The sequence below is a fragment of the Pan paniscus genome, chromosome X, assembly GCF_029289425.2.
Source record: "Pan paniscus chromosome X, NHGRI_mPanPan1-v2.0_pri, whole genome shotgun sequence".
NCBI classification, from domain to species: Eukaryota; Metazoa; Chordata; class Mammalia; order Primates; family Hominidae; genus Pan; species Pan paniscus.
Window position 1 is genome coordinate 21,220,568 of NC_073272.2, and position 25,226 is coordinate 21,245,793.

A 25,226-nucleotide genomic window follows, 5' to 3' on the forward strand; every position below is an offset into this window, starting at 1 on the left:
ATATGCAAATCAATAAATGTAATCCAGCATATAAACAGAACCAAAGAGAAAAACCACATGATTATCTCAATAGATGCAGAAAAGGCCTTTGACAAAATTCAACAACGCTTCATGCTAAAAACTCTCAATACATTAGGTATTGATGGGATGTATCTCAAAATAATAAGAGCTATCTATGACAAACCCACAGCCAATATCATACTGAATGGGCAAAAACTGGAAGCATTCCCTTTGAAAACTGGCACAAGACAGGGATGCCCTCTCTCACCACTCCTATTCAACATAGTGTTGGAAGTCCTGGCCAGGGCAATCAGGCAGGAGAAGGAAATAAACGGTATTCAATTAGGAAAAGAGGAAGTCAAATTGTCCCTGTTTGCAGATGACATGATTGGATATCTAGAAAACCCCATCATCTCAGCCCAAAATCTCAAGCTGATAAGCAACTTCAGCAAAGTCTCAGGATACAAAATCAATGTGCAAAAATCACAAGCATTCTTATACACCAGTAACAGACAAACAGAGAGCCAAATCATGAGTGAACTCCCATTCACAATTGCTTCAAAGAGAATAAAATACCTAGGAATCCAACTTACAAGGGATGTGAAGGACCTCTTCAAGGAGAACTACAAACCACTGCTCAATGAAATAAAAGAGGATACAAAGAAACGGAAGAACTTTCCATGCTCCTGGGTAGGAAGAATCAATATCATGAAAATGGCCATACTGCCCAAGGTAATTTATAGATTCAATGCCATCCCCATCAAGCTACCAATGACTTTCTTCATGGAATTGGAAAAAACTACTTTAAAGTTCATATGGAACCAAAAAAGAGTCCGCATTGCCAAGACAATCCTAAGCCAAAAGAACAAAGCTGGAGGCATCACGCTACCTGACTTCAAACTATACTACAAGGCTACAGTAACCAAAACAGCATGCTACTGGTACCAAAACAGAGATATAGACCAATGGAACAGAACAGAGCCCTCAGAAATAATGCCGCATAGCTACAACTATCTGATCTTTGACAAACCTGACAAAAACAAGCAATGGGGAAAAGATTCCCTATTTAATAAATGGTGCTGGGAAAACTGGCTAGCCATATGGAGAAAGCTGAAACTGGATCCCTTCCTTACACCTTATGCAAAAATTAATTCAAGATGGATTAAAGACTTACATGTTAGACCTAAAACCATAAAAACCCTAGAAGAAAACCTAGGCAATACCATTCAGGACATAGGCATGGGCAAGGACTTCATGTCTAAAACACCAAAAGCAATGGCAACAAAAGCCAAAATTGACAAATGGGATCTAATTAAACTAAAGAGCTTCTGCACAGCAAAAGAAACTACCATCAGAGTGAACAGGCAACCTACAGAATGGGAGAAAATTTTTGCAATCTACTCATCTGACAAATGGCTAATATCCAGAATCTACAATAAACTCCAACAAATTTACAAGAAAAAAACAAACGACCCCATCAAAAAGTGGGCGAAGGATATGAACAGACACTTCTCAAAAGAAGACATTGATGCAGCCAAAAGACACATGAAAAAATGATCATCACTGGCCATCAGAGAAATGCAAACCAAAACTACAATGAGATACCATCTCACACCAGTTAGAATGGCGATCATTAAAAAGTCAGGAAACAACAGGTGCTGGAGAGGATGTGGAGAAATAGGAACACTTTTACACTGTTGGTGGGACTGTAAACTAGTTCAACCATTGTAGAAGTCAGTGTGGGAATTCCTCAGACATCTAGAACTAGTAATACCATTTGACCCAGCCATCCCATTACTGGGTAGATACCCAAAGGATTATAAATCATGCTGCTATAAAGACTCATGCACACGTATGTTTATTGCGGCACTATTCACAATAGCAAAGACTTGGAACCAAGCCAAATGTCCAACAACGATAGACTGAATTAAGAAAATGTGGCACATATACACCATGGAATACTATACAGCCATAAAAAAGGATGAGTTCATGTCCTTTGTAGGGACATGGATGAAGCTGGAAACCATCATTCTCAGCAAACTATCGCAAGGACAAAAAACCAAACACCACATGTTCTCACTCATAGGTGGGAATTGAACAATGAGAACACATGGACACAGGAAGGGGAACACCACACACCGGGGCCTGTTATGGTGTGGGGGCGGGGGAGGGTTAGCATTAGGAGATATATCTAATGTTAAATGATGAGTTAATGGGTGCAGCACACCAACATGGCACATGTATAGATATGTAAGTAACCTGCACGTTGTGCACATGTACCCTAAAACTTAAAGTATAATAAGAAAAAAAGAAAAAAAAGAAAAAAAAAGAACTATAGTACTATATCACAACCAGGATGTTGTCACTGATACAAGGCAAGTTAGAGAAATTTCCATCCCCACAGGGACCCCTTGTGTTGCCTTCCCACCATCACGCCTACTTCCCTCCCATCCCACCCCCTCCCTTACTTCTGGCAATCACTAGTCAAACTCACTGTCTTTTATTTTTTGAAATATTAGAATCTGACTAGGTAGATTTTGATGTTATGACATCTTGACTCTGACCACACCTTTGCTCTTTTCAGGCAAACTGAACTTTTTGGAATATAGTTGCCAGGCAGTGGTGGTCACAACCTCTTTGGTACTAAATGGAATGGTTCAACTGAAAGCATCATAGTATTATTTTGCTCTTTAAGGATAAAGGCTGGAGCTATCCTGGGAAGATAGGCCAGCTAGACTCCAACCGACTTGCTTGGGTACTCAGCAGGCCTGTGTTGTCCCAACTCCACACATTCAAAAGAAAGATCTGGCCCTGGACTGGCTATTGGGAGATCACCTCTAAGCCCTTGGGATATACTGCCAGCTAAGAGCATCTCTGTTTATCTGGGACCTTGGGCCATCCCAGATAGTCTATGCTAACGATATGATTCATAGTCGGGGCCCTGGGCCACATTGTATCAGTTCGACCTCTAGAGAGGTTGGAGCTGAGGTATTAATATCAGCTGCATGAAGACTCCATGCCCACATGACCCATCCCCAATAAAAACCCTGGACATTAAGGCTCAATGAGCTTTACTGGTTGGCAAGATTTCATGCATGTTGTCACACATTTTTGCTGGGAGAATTAAGCACTGTTCACATGACTCCACTGGGAAAGGACAACTGGAAGCTTGCACGTGGTCTCTCCTGGACTCTACCCTATGTACCTTTCTGCCTTTGCTGATTTTAATCTGTATCCTTTCATTGTAATAAACCATAACTAAGAGTGTAACAGCTTTTCTGAGTTGTGTGAGTCCTTCCAGCAAATCATGTATATACATATACACACACACACACACATATATACACATATATACACATATATATACACACATATATATACATATATACACATATATACACATATATATACATATATATACACATATATACACATATATATACACACATATATATACATATATATATATATTTTTTTATGCTTTAAGTTCTAGGGTAAATGTGTGCAACATGCAGGTTTGTTACCACAATTCTAACGGAGCTTCATGTCTATGGGGAAATCCAATACTGTCCACCCCTCCTGGGCCTTTCCCTACAAGTCACATGCCAAACACATATTTTTAATTAAAACAAGATCATATAGAACAGTGGTTCTCAAAGTGTGGTCACCAGAGCAGCAGAAGCAGCTTGTAATTTGTAAGTGCAAATTCTCAGGCGTCCACCCCAGACCTACTGGGCCAGAAATTCTGAGAGTGGGCCCAGCAATCTGTGTTTTCTTTCTTTATTTTACCTATTTATTTTTGAGACAGGGTCTCACTCTGTCACCCAGGCTGGATTGCAGTTGTGCAATCACAGCTCGCTGCAGCCTTGACCTCCCAGGCTCAAGCGATCCTTCTACCTCTGCCTTCCGGAGTAGCTGGGACCACAGGCGTGCACCACCATGCCTGGCTTTTTTTTTTTTTTTTTTTTTGTAGAGACTGGGTCTCACTCTATTACCCAGACTGGTCTCAAGCTACTGGGCTCAAGCAATCCTCCCACCTCGGCCTCCGAGAGTGCCAGGATTACAGGTATAAGTCACTACACCCAGTCTGTGTTTTAATCAACATAGGTTGATTCTGACACACAACAGAATTTGAGAACCACTGATACAGAAAAACTTACCCAGGGACTGGCTTTTCTTACTCTACAACAAACCACAAACACACTTCCATATCTCCAAACATTCTTTCCTGCACATTTAAATGGCCGTGTAAGGCTGTTGCTGTGCCTCCGTTTCATTTACCATACCCTATTATTGTTCTTTTAGTTCCAGTTTTCATTTGTGATAAACATTTTCTTGGTGTGCTTTTTTCATTTTATTATATGCTTTCTCACAAATGCATAATACATACTAGTAGCCAAGAGTGTTTTTCTCTTGAGGACCTAGACAACCTGCAGAAATTAATAGAATAGAAGGCCTAATCTCAGGGGTGGAGCAGGCAGGGATATATTCTGTGTGGATCTGTCTTTCCCTCCCTTCACATAAAAGCAAGGGAATTCTCAGAGCAGTTGTGTCTGTGCTAACTTTGCTTTAATGAAAAGTCAGAAGGAGAAACATAGTGATTATAAGGAAGACATTTCAGAACAAGATCATGTATTGAGATGGGTGATGACAACACACAGACACAACTCACCAGACTGGAGGTTTCAGTTTGAACAACCTCTCTGCTGCCTGGACAGCTTTCCCGACATCATTGGCCAGCATGCTGACGCTGAAGAACTGACCCACATCCCAGTAATTCTTCATTTTCTCCAAGCTCCCTTTTCTTCCCAACAAACTGTTCAGCCGGACACCTTAAGAATTTGAATTTTTGATAGTCAGAATAATCTTTTTTAGTTTCTGTCATACTGAGGATAAGCAGGTATTTTATTTTGGCTGCTGTCTCAGGTGTGCTATAGGAAAAGTAACTGATTGTTCCTTTTGAAATATAATTCTAGTAGGACGGGCACAGTGGCTCACGCCTGTAATCCCAGCACTTTGGGAGGCTGAGGTAGGCAGATCACTTGAGGTCAAGAGTTCCAGACCAGCCTGTCCACCATGGTGAAACCCCATCTCTACTAAAAATACAAAAAAAATTAGCTGGGCGTGGTGGTGGGCACCTGTAATCCCAGCTACTCAGGAGGCTGAGGCAGGAGAATTGCTTGAACTCGGGAGGCGGAGGTTGCAGTGAGCCAAGATCACACCACTACACTCCAGCCTGGGCAACCGAGCAAGACTCTGTCTCAAAAAAAGAATAGAAATATAATGATACGATGCTAGTTATTTCAACATAACTTTTAATGCCAAACTTGTATAATCAAAGCAACAACATCTGCAATAATAAGCAGCTTTACCTATTTTCCTTAGTTCCAAGGAAGTTTCAAATTGTTGTCCAGCAACAATCAGCAAAACTGCAAGATTAATTCCCGAATAGAGAGATGACTGGAGTTCAAACCCTTTGCGATACCTATAATTACAGAACCACCAAAGTATTATTATATTACAACAAAAAATGTTTAAATAATGGTATAAACCAACTTTCTCATGAAAAGTTTTCTTTCTCTAAATTTGTTGTTGCCCATTCCCCTCGCCTCCCACCACCACCTTTACCAACAGCCACATGCAGCTCTCTAGTAACTTTACAAATGTCTTAATAGGCCAGGCGCCGTGGCTCATGCCTGTAATCCCAGCACTTTGGGAGGCCGAGGCACGTGGACCACTTGAGGCCAGGAGTTTAAGGCCAGCTTGGCCCAAACGGTGAAACCCCATCTCTACCAAAATACTACAAAAATTAGCTGGGTGTGGTGGTGTGTGCCTGTAATCCCAGCTACTTGGGAGGCTGAGGCAGGAGAATTAGCTTGAACCCGGGAGGTGGAACCTGCAGTGAGCCAAGATCGTGCCACTGCACTCCAGCCTGGGTGACAGAGTGAGATTCTGTCTCCAAAAAAAAAAAAAAAAAAAAAAAAAAGTCATAATAGCAACACAGTAACTTACACTAGGGAGTTTTAATTTTTTTTTGCTCATAAGATTTTTATTATAAAAGCCTCAGGGACTATATAAAATAGGGAAATCATCATGAAGTACACAAAAGAAATTTAAAATCAATTCTAATCCTACTCCCAAAAGATCACCACGATTTGATGTCTGGAGTGCAGTGGTGTAATCATAGTTCACTGCAGCCTGAAACTCCTGCATCTAAGCAATCCTTTCACCTCAGCCTCCCAAGTAGCTGGGATTACAGGCATGAGCCACCCTGCCCACCTAAACCTTGTTTCTAAAGTTGGATTCCAATTATGCATTGAGTATTTTTTATTACATCGAAATGGCATCAATGGTAGGCCATTTCTCTGCAAGCTGTTTGTTTGCTTTTAACAATATGGAGTTGTTTTTTCATGCAGGAAGCTGTATTGCCAAAATCCTGGATCTCAAATAACTATAGGAGCAGTGGCAAAGTGAGGCCAGGGACAGGGATCTACTATATCAGGATAAGCAACAGGATACAAAATTGGGAATCCTATTTTTACACCAAAGGTTAACAGTGACATTTTCACTCTCATCTTTTTCTATACATGAAAAGTTCATTTCTGTTCTATGAACGAGTATGAAAATTATAGGCAGGAAAAAAGAACTCAATGAAGTAATGACACAAATGTCTTTAAGTGGCACCATTTATACCAAAGACTTGCTAGTAGTAATTTTGTCACTTATGTGATGGCAAGAGAATTCAACAACAAAATATTAATTCTTGAAAGGAGAAGTTATCATTGAAGTCAGTTAAAATATGGCATTATCAATTCTGAGGCATAATACAAATACCCTCAGATCAGAGGACACCGAGAAAGTCCTTCCTACCTTAGTCAACAAAATTCAACCCTTTTTTTCCTGTGTGTTTTGGGAATTTTAAATTCTACATCCTTCTAGATGTGACTGTTTTATTTTCTTCTACTATGAAAAGTCATACTGAGAAGAGGGCAGAAAGGGTTGCTCCTCCAGAAGTCAAGCAGGCCCAACTTAGGGGCAGAGAAGATCTGAACTCCAGGCAGGACCATAGTTCCAGATTCACCACTAACCAGCCCTGTGGTCTTGGACCAGCTCCCTACCTCCCTGAGCCATATGCTCTGTGTCTGCACTGGAGAGTGTGGGTTAGATGATATCCAAGATAGATCTTATCCACAGCCACCACGCCCTGAGCAGAAGACGAAGCTTCATTTGCTTCTGCACCTACCGCCACCACCTTCTGAAGCCGCTGGAGAAAAACTCCTAGGACTTTCTTGAAGGAACCAAAGGCAGTGATTTTCTGACCTAGGGACTGAATTCCCCACCAGCATAGTGGGAACACAGTTTTCTGTTTTGGCTTTACCAAACATTAACTTCCCTTCGATACCCTGAGTGACTCCTCTCCACCACATGGTGCATTAGGAACTACTGGAAATTTAAAAAAAGAAAATGAGGTCATTATGTTCCAAGGACTTACACTATGGTGGAAGGGAATAAGATCCACACATAATTAGTGACAATGGAAGCAAGAATATGGTATCTTAAAATCACACAAATTCAAGTCTGGAGGAACTCACAGAAGACATATAGGGCCATCTCACCTAGATACTTGAGATATGGCATAAAAATAAAGAGAAATGAGGCCGGTTGTGGTGGCTCATGCCTGTAATACCAGCACTTTGAGAGGCCGAGGTAGGTGGATTGCCTGAGGTCAGGAGTTTGAGACCAGTCTGGCCAACATGGTGAAACCCCATCTCTATTAAAAATACAAAAAAATTAGCCGGGCATGGTGGCATGTGCCTGTAATCCCAGCTATTCAGGAGGCTGAGGCAGGGGAATTGCTTGAACCAGGGAGGTGGAGGTTGCAGTGAGCCAAGATCACACCACTGCACTCCAGCCTGGGTGACAGAGTGAGACTCAGTCTCAAAAAAAGAAAAAAAAAGGGCAAGAGAAATGAAACAGCAGTGATTTGGAAAGGGAGCCCTCAGCATAGAAAACAGGAACAGAGACAGGAGTTTGGAAAACTCCTTAGGAACTACAGTTTAGTTGGACACACACCAGGTAGTGGGAAACAAGGCTAGAGGTAGGTTGGAGAAAGTGTTCAGGACACCTAGAATGGTGATGTGAGAGTCTGAATTTTTATATAGCAGGGAGCAGGGAGCCATGGTGGGTTCTTGAGCTTTAGGAAGAATAAGCTATAAATCTGTGAAGGATAGACTGAGCAGACAGCAAGCAGGGAGTCTACTTGGGTACTGTTAGAACATTCCTGGCAAGAAAGTTAAAAAAAAAAATGGCAGTGACTGGGGGCAGTGGTGATGGGAAAGGACTGGCAAGCAGTGAAAGAAGGCTCGCAGAAGGGCTGCAAATGGGGCCTGACTGGACGGGGAGTTAAGTGAGCAAAATGAATCCAACAATGACTGAAAGTTTAGACCTAGGAGGGTAGAGAATAGTAGTAAGAAAGTAAGACATTGGAAGCCATACCTTGTGGAGAAGAGTAAATGACTTCAGCCTTCAAAATGTTGAGTCTGAAATACCAACATCATCTTGAGGTAGAACAGGTGGACAAAGGGGGGAGGTGTAAGGCCATCACTTAGGATGTTGGGTTGGAGAGCTCCAGCTAAGGGTCCCTAGGTGTGAGAGTGGCTGGGATTGTCAGAGAAGTAAGTGCGGATGGAGAGAAGGTGGGGAGGACAGAGCCTCCTGTGTGTATGAAAGGAAGAGAGAGAGAGAGAGAGAGAGAGGAAGCAGTTAGAATTGAATGAAAGCAGAACAGCAATGTCAAGAGCTCTTATGATGGAAATGAATGATGTGGGCCTGTTGGTTCCACCTTCGGAATATATCCTGCATCCAACTTTCTCAACATTTTTGTCCCCACCACCCTGGCTCAAGCCACCACCAGCTCTCCCCTGAATTACTGCTATATTCTCCTGTTCCCTGCTTCTGTCCTTGTCCCTGTGATAGACTGTTTAATGGCCACAAATTCCTCCCATCGCAATATGCATGCACCTTTGCAATGCAACTTTGCTATTCCTCCTAGCCAGAGGTGGAGCACATTCCTCCACCCTTTTGAATGTGGGCGGACCATGTGATTTGCTTTGACCAATAGCATGTGGCAGAAGTAACCACGTGTGAGTTCCCGAACCTAAGCCTCTAGAGGCTTTGCTGCTCCCTTGTTCACTCTCTTAGAGTTCTGCATACCAGGTAAGAAAGCTGGTCTACCGGGATTAGAACCACATGGTGGAGAGCTAAGGCACAATATCAGTAGCCAACACCAGCTGCCAAATGTGTACGGGGTCATTTGGATCTTCCAGCCACACCTGACCCTACAGCTGACTTCAGTTTTAGAAGCCAGCCCAGGTGAAGCCAGCAGAAGAAGTGCCTGGCAAAGCCACAGAATCATGAAAAATCATAATCATTGCTGTTCGAAGCTGCTAAGTTTTGGGGTTGTTACACAGCAAGTGATAGCTGATACACTCCCTAAAATATATTCTTTGCATAACGGTGAGTACTCTTGTTAAAATGCATGTCCAATCTTGTCACTCCTCTGCTCAAACCCTCCATTTGATGTTCCTTCTCACTCAGAGCAAGAAGGTCTTACCCTCTTCCTGTTTCATGTTGCTCTCCACTCACCCCTTGCTTAGTGCTGACCATCCTGGAGTGTGCCTGCCATGCTTCATCCTCAGAGTCTCTGCCCTTGCTGTTTCCTCCACCAAGAACACTTTCTCCAGTTATCTGTGAAGTTCACTCCCTTATCACTTTTCTATCTTTAGGCACCTTCACTGACTACCCGATTTAAAATTGCAGACCACCCCTCCGAGTCCTCCTTTATCCCCTTCCCTGCTTAACCTTTCCCCATAGCCCTCAGATGACATCCTAATGTGTCACTTTCTTTAACTTCCCTCACCAGCAATGCAAGGCCCCCAAGGGCAGGATTCATGTCCGTTGTGTCTGTATCCCCACCACCTAGAAAAGTTTCTGGTACACAGTAAGCCATCACTGAACATTGTTAAATAAATGAATGAATAATGAATGAATGAACAGATCACTGGGAAGATGATGCCCTGGTGGTGGTGGACAAGGCTCTGGAAGTGGGAGCTCGGAAGGAGTGTGCTGGGCCTCCTTCTTGGCCCATAAACAAGTGTACCTGTGGGAAGAGTGTGACCAGTAGAAAACCCTGTTTCTCATGGTTTTCTCTCAAAAAGGGAATCTGAAAATTCCCAGACCACATTTACTACAAATGTTTGCTCCCTGCCAACAGACAAACATATACATAAGGAAGAGATGCACATCCTTAGCCTATGCGATTCTGTTCCTTGAAGAGATGCAAGTGCTGATAACTCGGGCTGAGGGTTTACCACTCAATGGCGCTGTCGCGGCTGGTGTCATCTTTGCAGTCTGAATCCAAGAAGATGTCCTTGTAGATCCTCCCACACAGGCAGAACATGTCGGGGCCCGGGTGATCACAGCTCTGCAGAACCTGGAGCATGATCTGCAGAGCCTTCTCACGGTCACCTGTGCTGTTTCTCCTGAAAGATAGATGTTATAAGGTCACAAATGAATGAATCAAGACAATGGAGTAGAGGCCAGGTGCAGTGGCTCACACCTGTAATCCCAGCACTTTGGGAGGCCGAAGCGGGTGGATCATTTGAGGTCAGGAGTTCGACACCAGCCTGGCCAACATGGTGAAAACCTGTCTCTACTAAAAATACAAGTAGCCGGGTGGTAGTGGCCCACGCCTGTAATCCCAGCTACTTGGGAGTATGAGGCAGGAGAATCACTTGAAACTGGGAGGCAGAGGTTGCAGTGAGCCAAGATCATGCCACTGTACTCCAGTCTGGGCGACAGAGTGAGACCCTGCCTTTTTTTTTTTTTTTTTAAAAAGACAGTGAAATACATATACGCATTCATCATGCTGAAAGACAGGTGCAAGGATGCTGTACTTTAACAGAAAAATTATTTCTAAATAATAGTTTTCATTTTCCAATGTAGCCACTGCTTAAGATCCACACCAGTAAACCTTATACAATTACACTCAGTCCCTACTTGATTCTATCTCAACAAGTAAATCATAAGGAAATGAAAAAATAAGTGAAGAGGAAACCTATATAATAAAAAAGACTTAAGAGTCATATCAACTAAATGCAACATACATAGTCTGGATTGTGATTCAAACAAATCCACTATAAAACATATGAGGCTGGGTACAGTGGCTCACACCTGTAATCCCAGCATTTTGGGAGGCCAAGGCGGGTGGATCACTTAAGGTCAGGAATTCGAGACCAGCCTGGCTAACATGGTGAAACCCTGCCTCTACAAAAATTAGCCAGGTGTGGTAGCAGGCACCTGTAGTCCCAGCTACTTGGGAGGCTGAGGCAGGAGAATCACTTGAACCCAGGAGGCAGAGGTGGCAGTGAGCCGAGATTGTGCCACTGCACTCCAGCCTGGGTGACAGAGTGAGACTCTGTCTCAACAAAAAAAAAAAAAGAAAAGAAAAGAAAAGGAAAGACAATTGGGAAAATTTGAGCACTGACAGAGAAAAATTGTTAATTTTTAGGTATGATAATATAAAACCTAAAAACTGTTCATTTTTAGGTATGATAATGTAATCATGACTATGTTTTGTAAGTGTCCTTAACCTTTTTTTTTTTTTTTTTGAGACAGTCTCGCTCTGTCGCCCAGGCTGGAGTGCAGTGGCATGATCTCAACTCATTGCAACCTCCACCTCCTGAGTTTAAGCAATTCTTGTGCCTCCGCCTTCCAACGTAGCTGGGATTACAGGCATGCGCCACCACGCCCAACTAATTTTTGTAATGTTAATAGAGGTTTCACCATGTTGGCCAGGCTAGTCTTGAACTCCTGACTTCAGGTGATCCACCCGCCTTGGCCTCCCAAAGTTCTGGGATTACAGGCGTGAGACACCGTGCCCAGCCAAGTGTCCTTAGCTTTTAAAGATACACACTTAAATATCTGGGGATAAAATGGTATGTCTTTGCTTTGTAATAAATCCAGCATTGGGGTATAAAGGAGTGGGTGGGGGCAAAGGGGAACAAAATTGGCCATGCAATGATAATTATCAAAGTGGATATGGGGTAGATGGGGGTTTATTATTGTGATGGTTAATTTTATGTGTCAGCTTGACTGGGCTAAGGAAGGCCAGAAAGCTAGTAAAATGTTATTTCTGGGTATGTCTACGAGGGTGTTTCTGGATAAGATTAGCATCTGAATCAAGAGTCTGAGTAAAGAAGACCACCCTCACCAATGCAGGTGGCATCACGCAATCCATTGAGGGTACCAAGAGAACAAAAAGGCCAAGGAAGAGTGAATTTTCTTTTTTTGAACTGGGAAATTCATCATCTCCTGCCCTTAGACATCAGAGTTCCTGGATCTTGGACCTTCTGGCTTCAGGACTTACCCCAACAGCATCCCTGGTTCTCAGGCCTTTGGACTCAGACCAAATCACACCACAAGCATTCCTGGTTCTCCAGCTTGCATGGGACTTGCCAGCCTCTAGAATCACCTGAGGCAATTCTCATAATCCATCTCTTCCTCTAGATCTCTATACATCCTATTGGTTTGTTCCTCTGGAGAACCCTGCCTAAGATAATTACACTATTCCCTACTTTTAAATATATTTGTGATTTTACATAATAAAAACAAAAACAAAAACAAAACAGGTACCCATCCTGACCCAACGATTCCACTTCTAGAATCTGTAATATGTACATCTTTTTTCAAGAATTTTTTGAACAAAGATGTTTGTTATGGCACTGCTTGTAATAGTAATGAACTGGAGATGACTCAGATGTCCATTAACGGAAGAACAGCAAAATATATTTTGCAACAACCAGACTACAGAATAACGTAATCATTATAAAGGGACAGATCCACGTGTAATTACCCAGAGGAACATCCGTAACAGTAACATCTCATGGAAAAAACCTGAACTAAATGAAAAGCATGACCCCATTCTTTGAAATAAACACATTCACATGTTAATGTACATAGACAAAAGTCTGTAAGGATACATATTAAAATGTTCAGAAAATCATTGCTGGGATTTATACAAGGTGGTCCTGGGTATATTTTATTAATAACCATTCTAATAAGTGAATAAATTATTCTTTTTAATTTCTTGGTAATAGGTTTTTTTTTTTTTTTTTTTTTTTTTTTTTTGAGATGGAGTCTCACTCTGTCACCCAGCCTGGAGTGTGGTGGCACAATCTCAGCTCACTGCAACTCTGCCTCTCAGGTTCAAGCGATTCTTCCACCTCAGCCTCCCAAGTAGCTAGGATTACAGGTGTGCACCACCACACCCAGCTAATTTTTGAATTTTTTTTTTTTTTTTTTTTTAAGGAGAAATGGGGTTTAACCATGTTGGCCAGGCTGGTCTCGAACTCATGATCTCAGGTGATCCACCCGCCTCGGCCTCCCAAAGTGCTGGGATTACAGGCGTGAGCCAATGCGCCCGGCCACAATAGGCTCTTTTATGTTTTCTTTCCTGAGGACATGCACCTCAAAAACTACTGCATCATCCCAGATGTCAAATTAGTATCTAAAATGGCCAGACTTTCTCAACCGGGGTTCCATGACAGAATTAATCCCTGGAAAAAATTATTTGATTATTTGAGTGACTATTTTTTCAGTGCTCCCAAGGATGGTACGTAGCCAGCCTCATTCTGGATGCAGAAGAGAAATTCAATCACTTTATACAATAGATGCCAGCGGGCATTAGGACTTAATTCTCTTGTGGAACCCAACCTGGGTTGGAAAGGGCTAATCTAGACACTTGGCGACCTTCTGGAAACCTGTAATAATTAAGCCTGTATTTTGACTCGGACTTTTTCCATTTTCTACCTTGATCCTGTTCTAACATATTTTATCTTTCCTCTTTTTGTCATATAGAATCTAATTGAACTAACGTGCAAACTGGATCTCTTGTTGCACAGCCATTGTATAATATTCTTTAATTTTTAAGAGCCAACAGATACCAACTCAAATTTACTAGAGCATTTAAATAATTTCTAATGTCTGTGGCAAGAATATGAAAAAGATTGAAACTTTTATGAGGCACAACATTTCTACATCTGTAATTAGCCAACTTTTGAGGTGTGAAATATTCATGATTCTGAAAAGAATGTACTAAACTCAATAAACTCACTTAAATGCTTTTTTTTTTTTTTCTCTTTGAGACAGGGTCACCCAGGCTGGAGTGCAGTGGTACGATCTCGGTTCACTACAGCCTCAACCTCCCAGGCTCAAGCGATCCACCCACCCCAGCCTCCCAAGTAGCTGTGACTACAGGCACGTACTACCACACCTGGCTAATTTGTGTAGTTTTTGTAGAGACGGGGTTTCACCATGTTGCCCAAGCTAATGCCTAATTATTGATATGAGCTCAGGTTTGTTTGGATTTTAGTTTTTTGGACCAGTTACATCAAGATTTCCCTTGAATTTTCTCATTAACTTGAAATTTACCCTTGTTACTCAAAACAAAAGATCTTTTGAGTATAAACAAAACAAAAATCAAACATTTGAAAAAATTAAAAGCAAAGAGATTTTCAGCTTAAAAGCCACTTTAAGACAGGTGTTAAATAGCTAATCCCTTTAGTGGTTAATAATCAGCTTTTGGATCTGCTTATCATTTCCAGATCCCAAGGGATCCAAGAACAAGCCTACAGATAAAAACTCCTATGTTGAATCAGCCAGCAACATCTGTTTCTGGCAATTAAGGCCATTTCACAATTAAGAGAAGGAAACTTTGACAGTGGGTCTGAATCTTGGCTGCATGTTAGAATCACCTGGGAGGCTGGGCGTGGTGGCTCATGGCTCTAATCCCAGCACTTTGGGAGGCCAAGGCGGGCAGATTACCTGAGGTCAGGAGTTCAAGACCAGCCTGGCCAACGTGGTGAAACCCTGTCTCCACTAAAAATACAAAAATTAGCAGGGCATGGTGGCAGGTGCCTGCAGTCCCAGCTACTCGGGAGGCTGAGATAGGAGAATTAATCATTTGAACCCAGGAGGCGGAGGTTGCAGTGAACCGAGATCGCACCATTGTCCTCCAGTCTGGGCAACAAGAAGGAAACATCATGTCAAAAAAAAAAAAAAAAAAGAAAGAAAGAAAAAAAAATTGAATCACCTAGGAGCTTAAATCTGAATCTCTGGAGACCCAGACATCAGTGCTTCTCATGCTGGACTTTCTGCGTCAGTGGGCTGGCATCATTGCTAAATCCACCACTCCCTTCTCACTCCTTGTCCTATTTCACATACATGTGCATTTGACAACCGTGCACTCCTTCCTCCTTGGACTACTTTTATCATCTGATTTGCAGGACACCACACTCGCCCGATTTTCTCCTACTTTAGTCCATCTCTCTGATCTTTTCACATTGGAGTGTCCCTTGGCAGTACCCTTGGACATTTCATCTTTCTTGGTAACTACGCTAGATCCCTTGATCATCCATTGCCACGACTTTGCAAACCATCCATATTTTGATGACTTCCAAATTTCTATCTCCAGCCTAGGCCTCTCCCCTAAAATCCAGACTCACATATCCAACTGCCCTCTCAGCAACTCATTTGCATGTTGATACCTCAAACTTAACGTGTCCCAAATCAAACATTTTTTTCCCCCTCAGACAGAGTCTCAACTCTGTCACCCAGGCTGGAATGGTGTGATGCATTCTCAGCTCACTGCAACCTCTAACTCACAGGCTGAAGCGACTCTCATGCCTCAGCCTCCCAAGTAGCTGGGATTACAGGCGTGCACCACCATGCCCAGCTAATTTTTGCATTTTTAGTAGAAACAGCGTTTAGCCATGATGACCAGGGTGGTCTTGAACTCCTGGCCTCAAGTGATCTGCCCACCTTGGTCTCCTCAAGTGCTGGGATTACAAGTGTGCACCACCATGGCTGGCCCCAAATCAAACTCTTGATTGTCCCATCAAACCTGTTCTTCTACAGTCTTCCCCTTCTTGTTAAATGGCCAATCCATTCTTCCTCTTACTCAGGCCAAAAACTTTGCAGTCATGTTTGGTTCCTCTAACACCATTTATTGGACCAGGAGATTCCACTGGCTTTTATTTCAAACTACATCTGAAATTGACCCACTCCTCATGAAGCCCACCCTTACCACTCTGGTCCAAGCCATGTCATTTCCTGCTTCCACACTTACCTCTCTACTATCTAGTCTCAACACAGAAGTCATAGTGATCCTCTATGCTGTAAGGCAGGTCATGTCATCCTTCTACTCAAAACTTACCAGTGGCTCCCATCTTAGAGCAAACACCAATTTTCTTCCAATGGCCTGTAAGGATCTACAAGATGTGGTCCTAGTTATTTCTCCAACTTCATCTCTTACCACTCCTGTGCCCCGATCACCTACTATGCTCCAGCTACACAAGCTTCCTTGCTGTTCCACATGCTGATCCCTCTACCTGAAATGATCTTCCCCCACATATCACATGGTATGTTCCCTTGCCTCTTTCTGATCTTTGCTCCATGTCACTTTCTAGTAGGTGTGGTCTTCTCTGAGCACTCAAAATTACCATCTTCCCACCCTACTTACTGGCCACCCTATCACCCTAAACTGTTTTAATACATTTAGGTTTTTTTAATTCTATCTCCCCATTTTAGAATGTAAGCTCCGAGAGGGTGGAGACTTTTTGGGTCTGATTTGTTAACTACTGTGCTTAGAACTGGATCTGGCACAAAGTAGGTGATCAATAAGCGTCTGTTAAATGAATGACTAACTGAGCAGTTATTGTAGTGACATGGAGAGATCTCTAAGCATCGATTACTATGTGAAAAAAACAACAGTATACCTCCTGTGTGGTCCTATAGTTTAAAAACTCTGCAGTATTACATATTTTCACAGTATGTAAAGTACATAGAAAATTGTCTCCAAGGATATTACACCAAACTGACAAGACAGGTTACTTCTGGAATATGGACGGGACAAGAGATTAGAGTTTAGAGGGATAACTGCTTTAAATGGATTGTTTTTCAGTTTTTCACAGTAATATACAAACATATTCATCTATTATTACTTTTGTTTTTTTGAGGCAGGGTCTTGCTCTGTTGCCCAAGTGGAATGCACTGAGTGGTGTGATCATGGCTCACTGTAGCCTCAAGCTCCTGGGCTCAAGTGAAACTCCTGCCTCAGAGTGCTGGGAATACAGGCACGCATGACCACACCTAGCTTTTATTTTTATTTATTTATTTGGTAGAGATGGGGTCTCACTATGTGGCCCAGGCTGGTCTCAAACTCCTAGGCTAAAGTGATCCTCTCGCCTTGGCTTCCCAAAGTGCTGAGACTGCAGGCATGAGCCAACACATCTATTACTTATGTAAAAAATGCACAGAATAAAAACACAACACTGGATTGGGAATCATATAGAGCTAGATCCTGGCTATTTTCACACCATTTATTACCCAATTGAATTTTGAGGAGGGCACTTAGCCCTTCTGTGCCTCAGTCCTTCACCTGAAGTGTCTGACTTTGCTTACCTCAAAGCATTGCCATGTGATATGGGTGTGCCAGAGCACTGACTTGCCATCAACCATCCTGTCTCCCTGGCCCTCTTTTCTATACTGTGTGTCTGTAAGAGGAAATTCATAGGGCAAGAGACAAATAGAATCCCAATAAATCCTCCTTCTAAGCCAGCCCTGAGCTTTAACACACACAAGGTCTCATTAGACCAGTGTCCTTTCTAGAATAAACTTTGTGTTGGGTCACCTGTCAAAAACCTTACAAGAGACTTCTGCTTCCAATTAAGATGTAGAAGAATGTGAAAGGTCTTCACTCCTGTAGTGACAATAAAAACCCCAACAAATGTAAAAATCACACTGAGTCCGGGCACGGTGGCTCTTGCCTGTAATCCCAGCACTTTGGGAGTCCGAGACGGGCAGATCACTTGAGGTCAGGAGTTTGAGACCAGTCTGGCCAACATGGTGAAACCCTGTCTCTACAAAAATACAAAAATTAGCCAGGTGTGGTGGTAGGTGCCTGTAATCCTAGCCAGTCGGGAGTCTGAGGCAGGAGAATTGCTCAAACCCAGAAGGTGAAGGTTGCAGTGAGCAGAGGTCGTGCCACCGGCCCTCACTCTCCCTCTCACCATATGAGCTGCCTGCTCCGCCTTCACCTTCTGCCATGAATAAAACCTGCCTGAGACCTCCCCAGAAGCTGAGCAGACACCAATGCCATGCTTGTACAGTCTGCAGAACTGTGAGCCAATTAAACCTGTTTTCTTTATAAATCACCCAGTCTCTGGTATTTCTTTATAGCAATATGAGAACGGCCTAACACAGGGATATAATATTCTATATCTTGATTGTGGTGGTAGTTTCATGGGTGTGTTTATTTGGCCAAACTCATCAAATCGTGCACTTAAAATTTTAGTTTATTGTATGGTGGTTTTTTGAGACAGGATCTCACTGTCACCCAGGTTGGAATACTGTGGCATGATCATAGCTCAACCACAGCCTTCAACTCCCAGCCTCAAGCAATCCTCCCATCTCAGCCTCCTGAGTAGCTGGGACTATAGGCATACACCACCAAGGCAAGATAATTTTTTCATTTTTATTTTATAGACAGAGTCTCACTGTGTTGTCCAGGCTGGTCTCAAACTCCTGGCCTCAAGTGATCCTCCCACCTCGGCCTGCCAAAGTACTAGGATTACAGGCATGAGTCACAGTGCCCGGCCTATGGTATGTAAGTTATACCTTATTAAAGCTGACTTTAAAAATACTAGAAACTGAGCAGTAATTCTGAATAGTGTCCTACTGGGGCAATCACTGGGGTCTGCCCTCAAATGCATTCTTGGCCTTTCTGCAGCCCTGCTTTGTGTTACAGGGGAGCTGACTCCTCTAGGCTGCTGTGCTCAGCTGACAGCAACCGGTGGGAGGCACTGGGGGCAGAGGGTGAGGCCCTGGAGGATGGGATGGAAGAAGCCAGCACAGTTTCTTCTCCCACTTTGTCTTGGTGTGCATGGCCACTCCAGCAATAGCCACATCTCTTTGTTAGACCCAGCTCCCACCAGGCTGGCTCACAATCGTTCCAGGTGATCCTGGCACCTGGGCTCTGGTAACATCACCTCTTCCCTGGGTCCCTCCAGCCAAGGGGTGACAGCAGCTTCCTGCTGATGCTAACTTCAGGGCTGCCTCATCATTTCCGATTGGTTTGTCAGCTCTTCTATCACCTGTGTAACCAATTTCCTACATTAAGTTTCTTCTATTTTAAATACTTAGAGTGGTCTTTGTTTCCCGATTGGACCCTGACAAATACACACCTACCACAAGAAAGCAGGTGCCCTGCTCTGGCCAGATGCCTCGTATTTACATACATGGAAGGGAACAACTAGAAGCGACCTGTGTCTTAGTGTGAACAATGTTCAGAGTCAAATAAACGTACAGACCCGAATAGTTGTTTTTCTACTCTACAAATAGGACCCAGTTATGTATCAGGCACAATCACCATGAAATCATCCACCCTAGCTGCCATCATCCCAACCTTTCCCAGTCTCCTGGGATGGCAAAGCACCACCTGTGAAGGCCAGGCTCTACAGTGGGCTGACAGGCCCTCTAATGGGGCTGGGCATTTCCCAGGCTGGCTTTCCCATTCACACAAAGGCAGCAGGAGCTGAAGAGTGGCCTTGCCTGAACTCTCTGTCCTGCTCTGTGACATGTCACCAGGAATCTCCACGCTGACAGATCCAGTTAAACTCTACTCCTTATTTGCAAGTTGTAGCAGCATCACCAAGCCCCATTTCTTTTTTTCCTGGGCACTCAGCCAGACCACATTTCCCAACTTCCCTTGAAGTGAGATTAGGACACGAGACTGACTTGTGGCCGATGAAACATGGAAAGAAGTAATGAACATCACTTCCTGAGCAGGCTCCTACAACCCTCTCTAGTATAGTCAAAAGTGCAAACAACTCAAATGCCCATCAACTGATGAATTAATAAAGTGTGGCCTATCTGTACAATGGAATATTATGCCAAAAAAAGGAATGAAGTCCTGACACATGATACCACACGGATGAACCTTGAAGACAGTATGCTAAGGAAGCCAGACACACACAAAACACATATTGTATGATTCCATTTATATGAAATGGCCAGAACAGGCAAAGCCATAGAGACAGAAAAGAGACTAGTGTTTTCCTCAGGCTAGAGAGTGAGGCGGAAGAAGAGGGGGTACCCATTAACAGGTTGCCAAAATGGATCAGTGATTGCTTAGGAATAGGGGGGGAAGAATTGAGGGAAGCTGGGAAGTGGGGGTAACTGGTAATGGGTATGGGCTTTTGGTGGCGGGGGGAGGATGATGAAAATATTCTAAAACTGATCGTAGTGATGGTTGTACAACTCCGAATATGCTAAAAAACCACCGACTTGTACACTTTAAATGGGTTGTTTTTTGGGTCTTTGAGACAGGGTTTGGGTCCGTCGTCCAGGCTGGAGTGCAGTGGCACAATCTCACTGCAACCTCCGACTCCAGGGCTCAAGCCATCCCGAGTAGCTGGGAATATAGGCATGCACCACCATGCCTGGTTAATTTTTTTGTTTTTTTTTTTGTAAAGACAGGGTTTTGCCATGTTGCCCAAGCTAGTCTCAAACTCCTGAACTCAAGCCATCCGCCTGCCTTGGCCCCGCAAAGTGCTGGGATTACAGGTGTGAGCCACTGCATCCAGCCAAAATGGGTTAATTGTATGGTATGTGAATTACATCTCAGCAAAGCTGTTCCAAACACAGACACAAAACCTCTCTAACAAGTCACCATGCTCTTTTCCTATCATCTGGCTGAAAGGAGATCTGAGGATCCAGGAGAGGGCAGAGCCTCAAGATGTAAGGAGACTGAGTTCACCAAGAAATCACCTGAAGAAGAGACTGCCCAGCCAGGATACATCCACATTGGAATAGTGCACGAGTGAAAAGAAACTTCCATCATGTGAAGTCACTGAAATTGTGGGGCTGTCTGTTACAACAGTTACACTAGCCTAATACACAAGTCAACACCACCGAGGTGGCAGGGGTTCCCTCGGTCAGGAAGATCTGTTCCTCTCTGAGTTTTTATCAAATCCCTTTTTTAGCAGACACCAGGGATCTCACGCTAGGAAGACTTCCATCACCACTGACCCTGACCTAGCCCATGTGGACTCCTCTACTTTTCTGCATTCCCTGCTTTGGGCCACACCCTACTTCAATGGTTATCTTTGGGTAGTGGTATCAACGGTAATTATGTTTTTATATTTTTCTGTATACAATGAGTATGTCTGACTTGGATGTTTTTGTTTTTAAGCACAGACTCACATATAAATAAAGAAAATGCAATACGTTTACTTTCTACTACCAAACTTTAAATTAACTGTAGCACCCAGACACTCATTATGTGGCTCTCTTCTAATACTATACCACAGTTGATCATTAGTCACTTCTTCATTCACTTACCCATTCAACAATTTTTTTTTTTTTTTGAGGCAGAGTCTCCCTCTGTCGCCCAGATTGGAGTGCAGTGGTGCGATCTCGACTCACTGCAACCTCTGCCTCCTGGGTTCAAGTGATTCTCCTGCCTCAGCCTCCCAAGTAGCTGGGACTACAGGCATGTACTACCATGCCTGGCTTTTTATTATTATTATTATTATTATTATTATTATTGTTATTATTTTGAGATGGACTCTGACTCTGTTGCCCAGGCTGGAGTGCAGTGACACAATCTCGGCTCACTGCAATCTCCACTTCCCGGGTTCAGTTGATTCTCCTGCCTCAGCCTCCCGAGTACCTGGGATTACAGGTGCGCACCACCACACCTGGGTAATTTTTTATATTTTTAGTAGAGACGGGGTTTCACCATGTTGGCCAGGCTGGTCTCAAACTCCTGACCTCAAGTGATCCACCTGCCTCGACCTCCCAAAGTGCTGGGATGACAGGCATGAGCCACCATGCCCGGCTTTTTTTTTTTTTTTTTTTGAGATGGAGTCTCGCTCTGTCGCCCAGACTGGACTGCAGTGGCACAATCTCAGCTCACTGCAACTTCCGCCTCCCGGGTTCAAGTGATTCTCATGCCTCAGCCTTCTGAGTAGCTGGGATTACAGGTATGTGCCACCATGCCTGGCTCATTTTTGTATTTTTAGTAGAAACGGGGTTTTACCATGTAGACCAGGCTGGTCTCAAACTCCTGACCTCAAGTGATCTGCCTGCCTCGACCTCCCAAAGTGCTGGGATAACAGGCATGAGCCACTGCGCCCGACCCCATTCAACAAATCTTTACTGAGTGCCTACTCTGTGGGTGGCACAATGTTACTAGGCACTGGCTATATCATGGCCTAGTATACACCATGGCCCCTGCCCCCTCAGGCTTATAGTATAGCAGGAGGGATGATAGGTATTAAGCAAGTAAACACAGAAATGGAGTGCTATAAAGGGAAATAGCAAGTGCTATGAGAATGAGTAACAATAGGAACATCCTTTCCAGACTTGGTATTCTTTGCAACATCAGCTTTTCTCAGAAAGAGACACTGAAACTAGACCCTGAAGGATCATCAGCTTCAGTCAGGTAAGCAATGAGGGAACGAGTATTCTGGGCGGGGGAACAGCATATGCTAACATCCATGGCTGAGAACAGCCTGCTGCCCTAAGACTGAAGGCGGATGAGGGCAGCTAGAGAGGAGCAAACCGGGAGGGACGGGCCAGGCCACATGGAGTCATTTCTATTCCTCTTATGCCAAGTTTCTCAAAGGCTCTGCCTAATCAAGGAACTTCCTACTCCAAAGGACTCAGGAGCTATTCTCCAGGTTTCATATGTCACTCCAAATGGCTTTCCAGAATCTAGCTCCTCCCAAGAAGCCTTCCCCCAAATACCCAAGTAATAGCCATTTTTCCATAAATGTGCTCCACTTACCGGGCCATCCTCACACCCCCAGCTGCACAGGAAAACTAGCACATGGATAGTTCCTTCATGTCTCCTGAATCCTTTTCTGCACATTCCTGCCATCCATGAATAATCCCCCAAGGGCTGGCTGCTGGTGAGAACTTCCTTTCATCTGACTTGCTGAGCAACTATTTTTTAAAACCTCAAGAAAAGTGGCATTGTTGTTAAAATAATATTTAGTGCATGTCACCTAAGATCACCACGAGACCTATTCTGGTGTGCTGCTAAGAGTAAGCGTCTAGGTCATTTTTCATAGGAATTTTCTCATCTCATACAGGTCCTCTGATGGTTATCACTGATGTTTCCTTTGGCTTGATGGCAGAGCCAAGATCGCCATCTGCTCTTAAAGGGAGGGATCACAGGAAAGTTTTCTCTCTACAGTGATTCTCCTGAGCTGCTGTGAGGAGAAGCCAAATCTACGTGTGCAAAATCCAGAGATACGCCACTAAAACTTTTCTGCCTGCTCAGAACGATATTCGTTGGCCGCTCAATCATGCATTAAAAAAATAGAACCACTTTTGAATAAAGAAATATCTCAAGGAAAAATCTTCAATACAGTAGCCAGGCAACTATGGCATCAATACCTCTGGTAACAGATCTCGAAGTATACATATTTTAGATCATTCCTGGCGTCTTCTGCAGAGCAGAACAAACTACAAGAAACTAAAATTAAATTCTCCCCAGAATTCTGTACAAAATAGAACACAGGAAGACTCAGAAGCTCCTCAGAAATTGATATTTCAAGAAAAACAGTTGATCAGAAAAAGAAGGCATTAGAGATTTAAAACAACATCAACTCCCACAAGGGCAGTAGGTGCGAAAGACACACAATGGCCTGATAGCGTCCCATTGGCACTCACCTGTAGGCTTGATGGGTCCCAGTGCCACTGCCATTCTCCCTCTCCCCACTACCCCTGGGAGTGTCCCACCCCCAGGGCAGCCCTCAAGCAGTGATGGCTGAGAGTTAGTGGATAGGTCCCCAGCTTCCTCGTCCACTGGATGAGACAACTCTATATGTTGTTCTATAGAGAATGTTCTATAAAGCCTCCCCAAACTCCTCAACACTATAGAGCCTCAGTTTCCCACACAGTGGTCATCTGCTCATTAATATACCCTCTACTGCCTTTCTTCTTTTCCCTATCTCATTTCCCTGTCTCCCTTCTGAAACTTCCTAGGCTCATCTCCCAAATAAACTATCTGCCCCCAAATTCGTATCTCAGGGGCTGTTTTGGGGTGGGGGGAGACCTAGATTATGACTCTAGACATGTATTAAAAGTTCTTATTAAGAAAAATTAGGGGCCAGGCATGGTGGCTCATGCCTGTAATCCCAGCACTTTGGGAGGCTGAGGTGGGTGGATCACTTGAGGCCAGGAGTTCAAGACCAGCCTGGCCAACATAGTGAAACCTCGTCTCTACTAAAAGTAGAAAAATTAGCCAGTGTGGTGACGGACGTCTGTAATTTCAGCTACTCGGGGGGCTGAGGCAGGAGAATCGCTTGAACCGAGGAGGCAGAGGTTGCAGTGAGCTGAGATCACACCACTGCACTCCAACCTGGGCGACAGAGTGAGACTCTGTCTCAAAAAAAAAAAAAAATTAGTGATGGAAATATCAAACTAAAATTGCTTTTAAAATTAATCAGCCAAAGGCCAGGTGTAGCGGCTCAAAGTGCTGTAATCCAAGCACTTTGGGAGGCTGAGGCGGGTGGATCACCCTCATGAGGTCAGGAGTTCGAGACCAGCCCGGCCAACATAGCGAAAGCCAATATCTACTAAAAATACAAAAATTAGCCAGGCGTGGTGTCAGGTGCCTGTAGTCCCAGCTACTCGGGAGGCTGAAGCAGGAGAATTGCTCGAACCCGGGAGGCAGAGATTGCAGTGAGCTGAGATCATGCCATTGTACTCCAGCCTGGGTGACAAGAGCGAAACTCCATCTCAAAAATAAATAAATAAATAAATAAATATTAATCAGCCAGCAACAGCAACAAAACTAGACAGAGACTAGCTGAGGTAGTGGGCAAATAATTTGAGGAAAATTTGGCATTTGGCCGTGAAATAAATTGTACGTGTGCCTTTTAGTTCACTTAACCTGCGTTCTAACAAAATCTTTTATTGTTTAAGCAAAAACTCCGTTATTATAACGTGTTACTAGGAAGCAAAGTGAGAAAGCACACAGAGTAGGTTTTCCTCTCCCTGGGAACGGTGACATAATTGAGTTTACAACAACAAATAGGACTGAGATAGATCGCTGATAGGATAAAGAATCCATCATAAAGCAAGGTCTTAAAGGA

General features: G+C 43.6%; 1 protein-coding gene across 1 annotated transcript in view; it reads right to left on the reverse strand.

Annotated features, from left to right (window-relative positions):
- MAP3K15 (mitogen-activated protein kinase kinase kinase 15) overlaps positions 1-25,226 on the reverse strand; it is a 155,403-nt gene that overhangs the window by 60,125 nt on the left and 70,052 nt on the right. The window contains exons 7-9 of the mRNA XM_034950280.3: positions 10,371-10,541; positions 5,373-5,485; positions 4,673-4,832 (exon numbers count right to left, since the gene is read on the reverse strand). Of these exons, the coding sequence (XP_034806171.1) occupies positions 4,673-4,832; positions 5,373-5,485; positions 10,371-10,541 (444 nt within the window). The remainder of the gene's footprint in view (positions 1-4,672; positions 4,833-5,372; positions 5,486-10,370; positions 10,542-25,226) is intronic.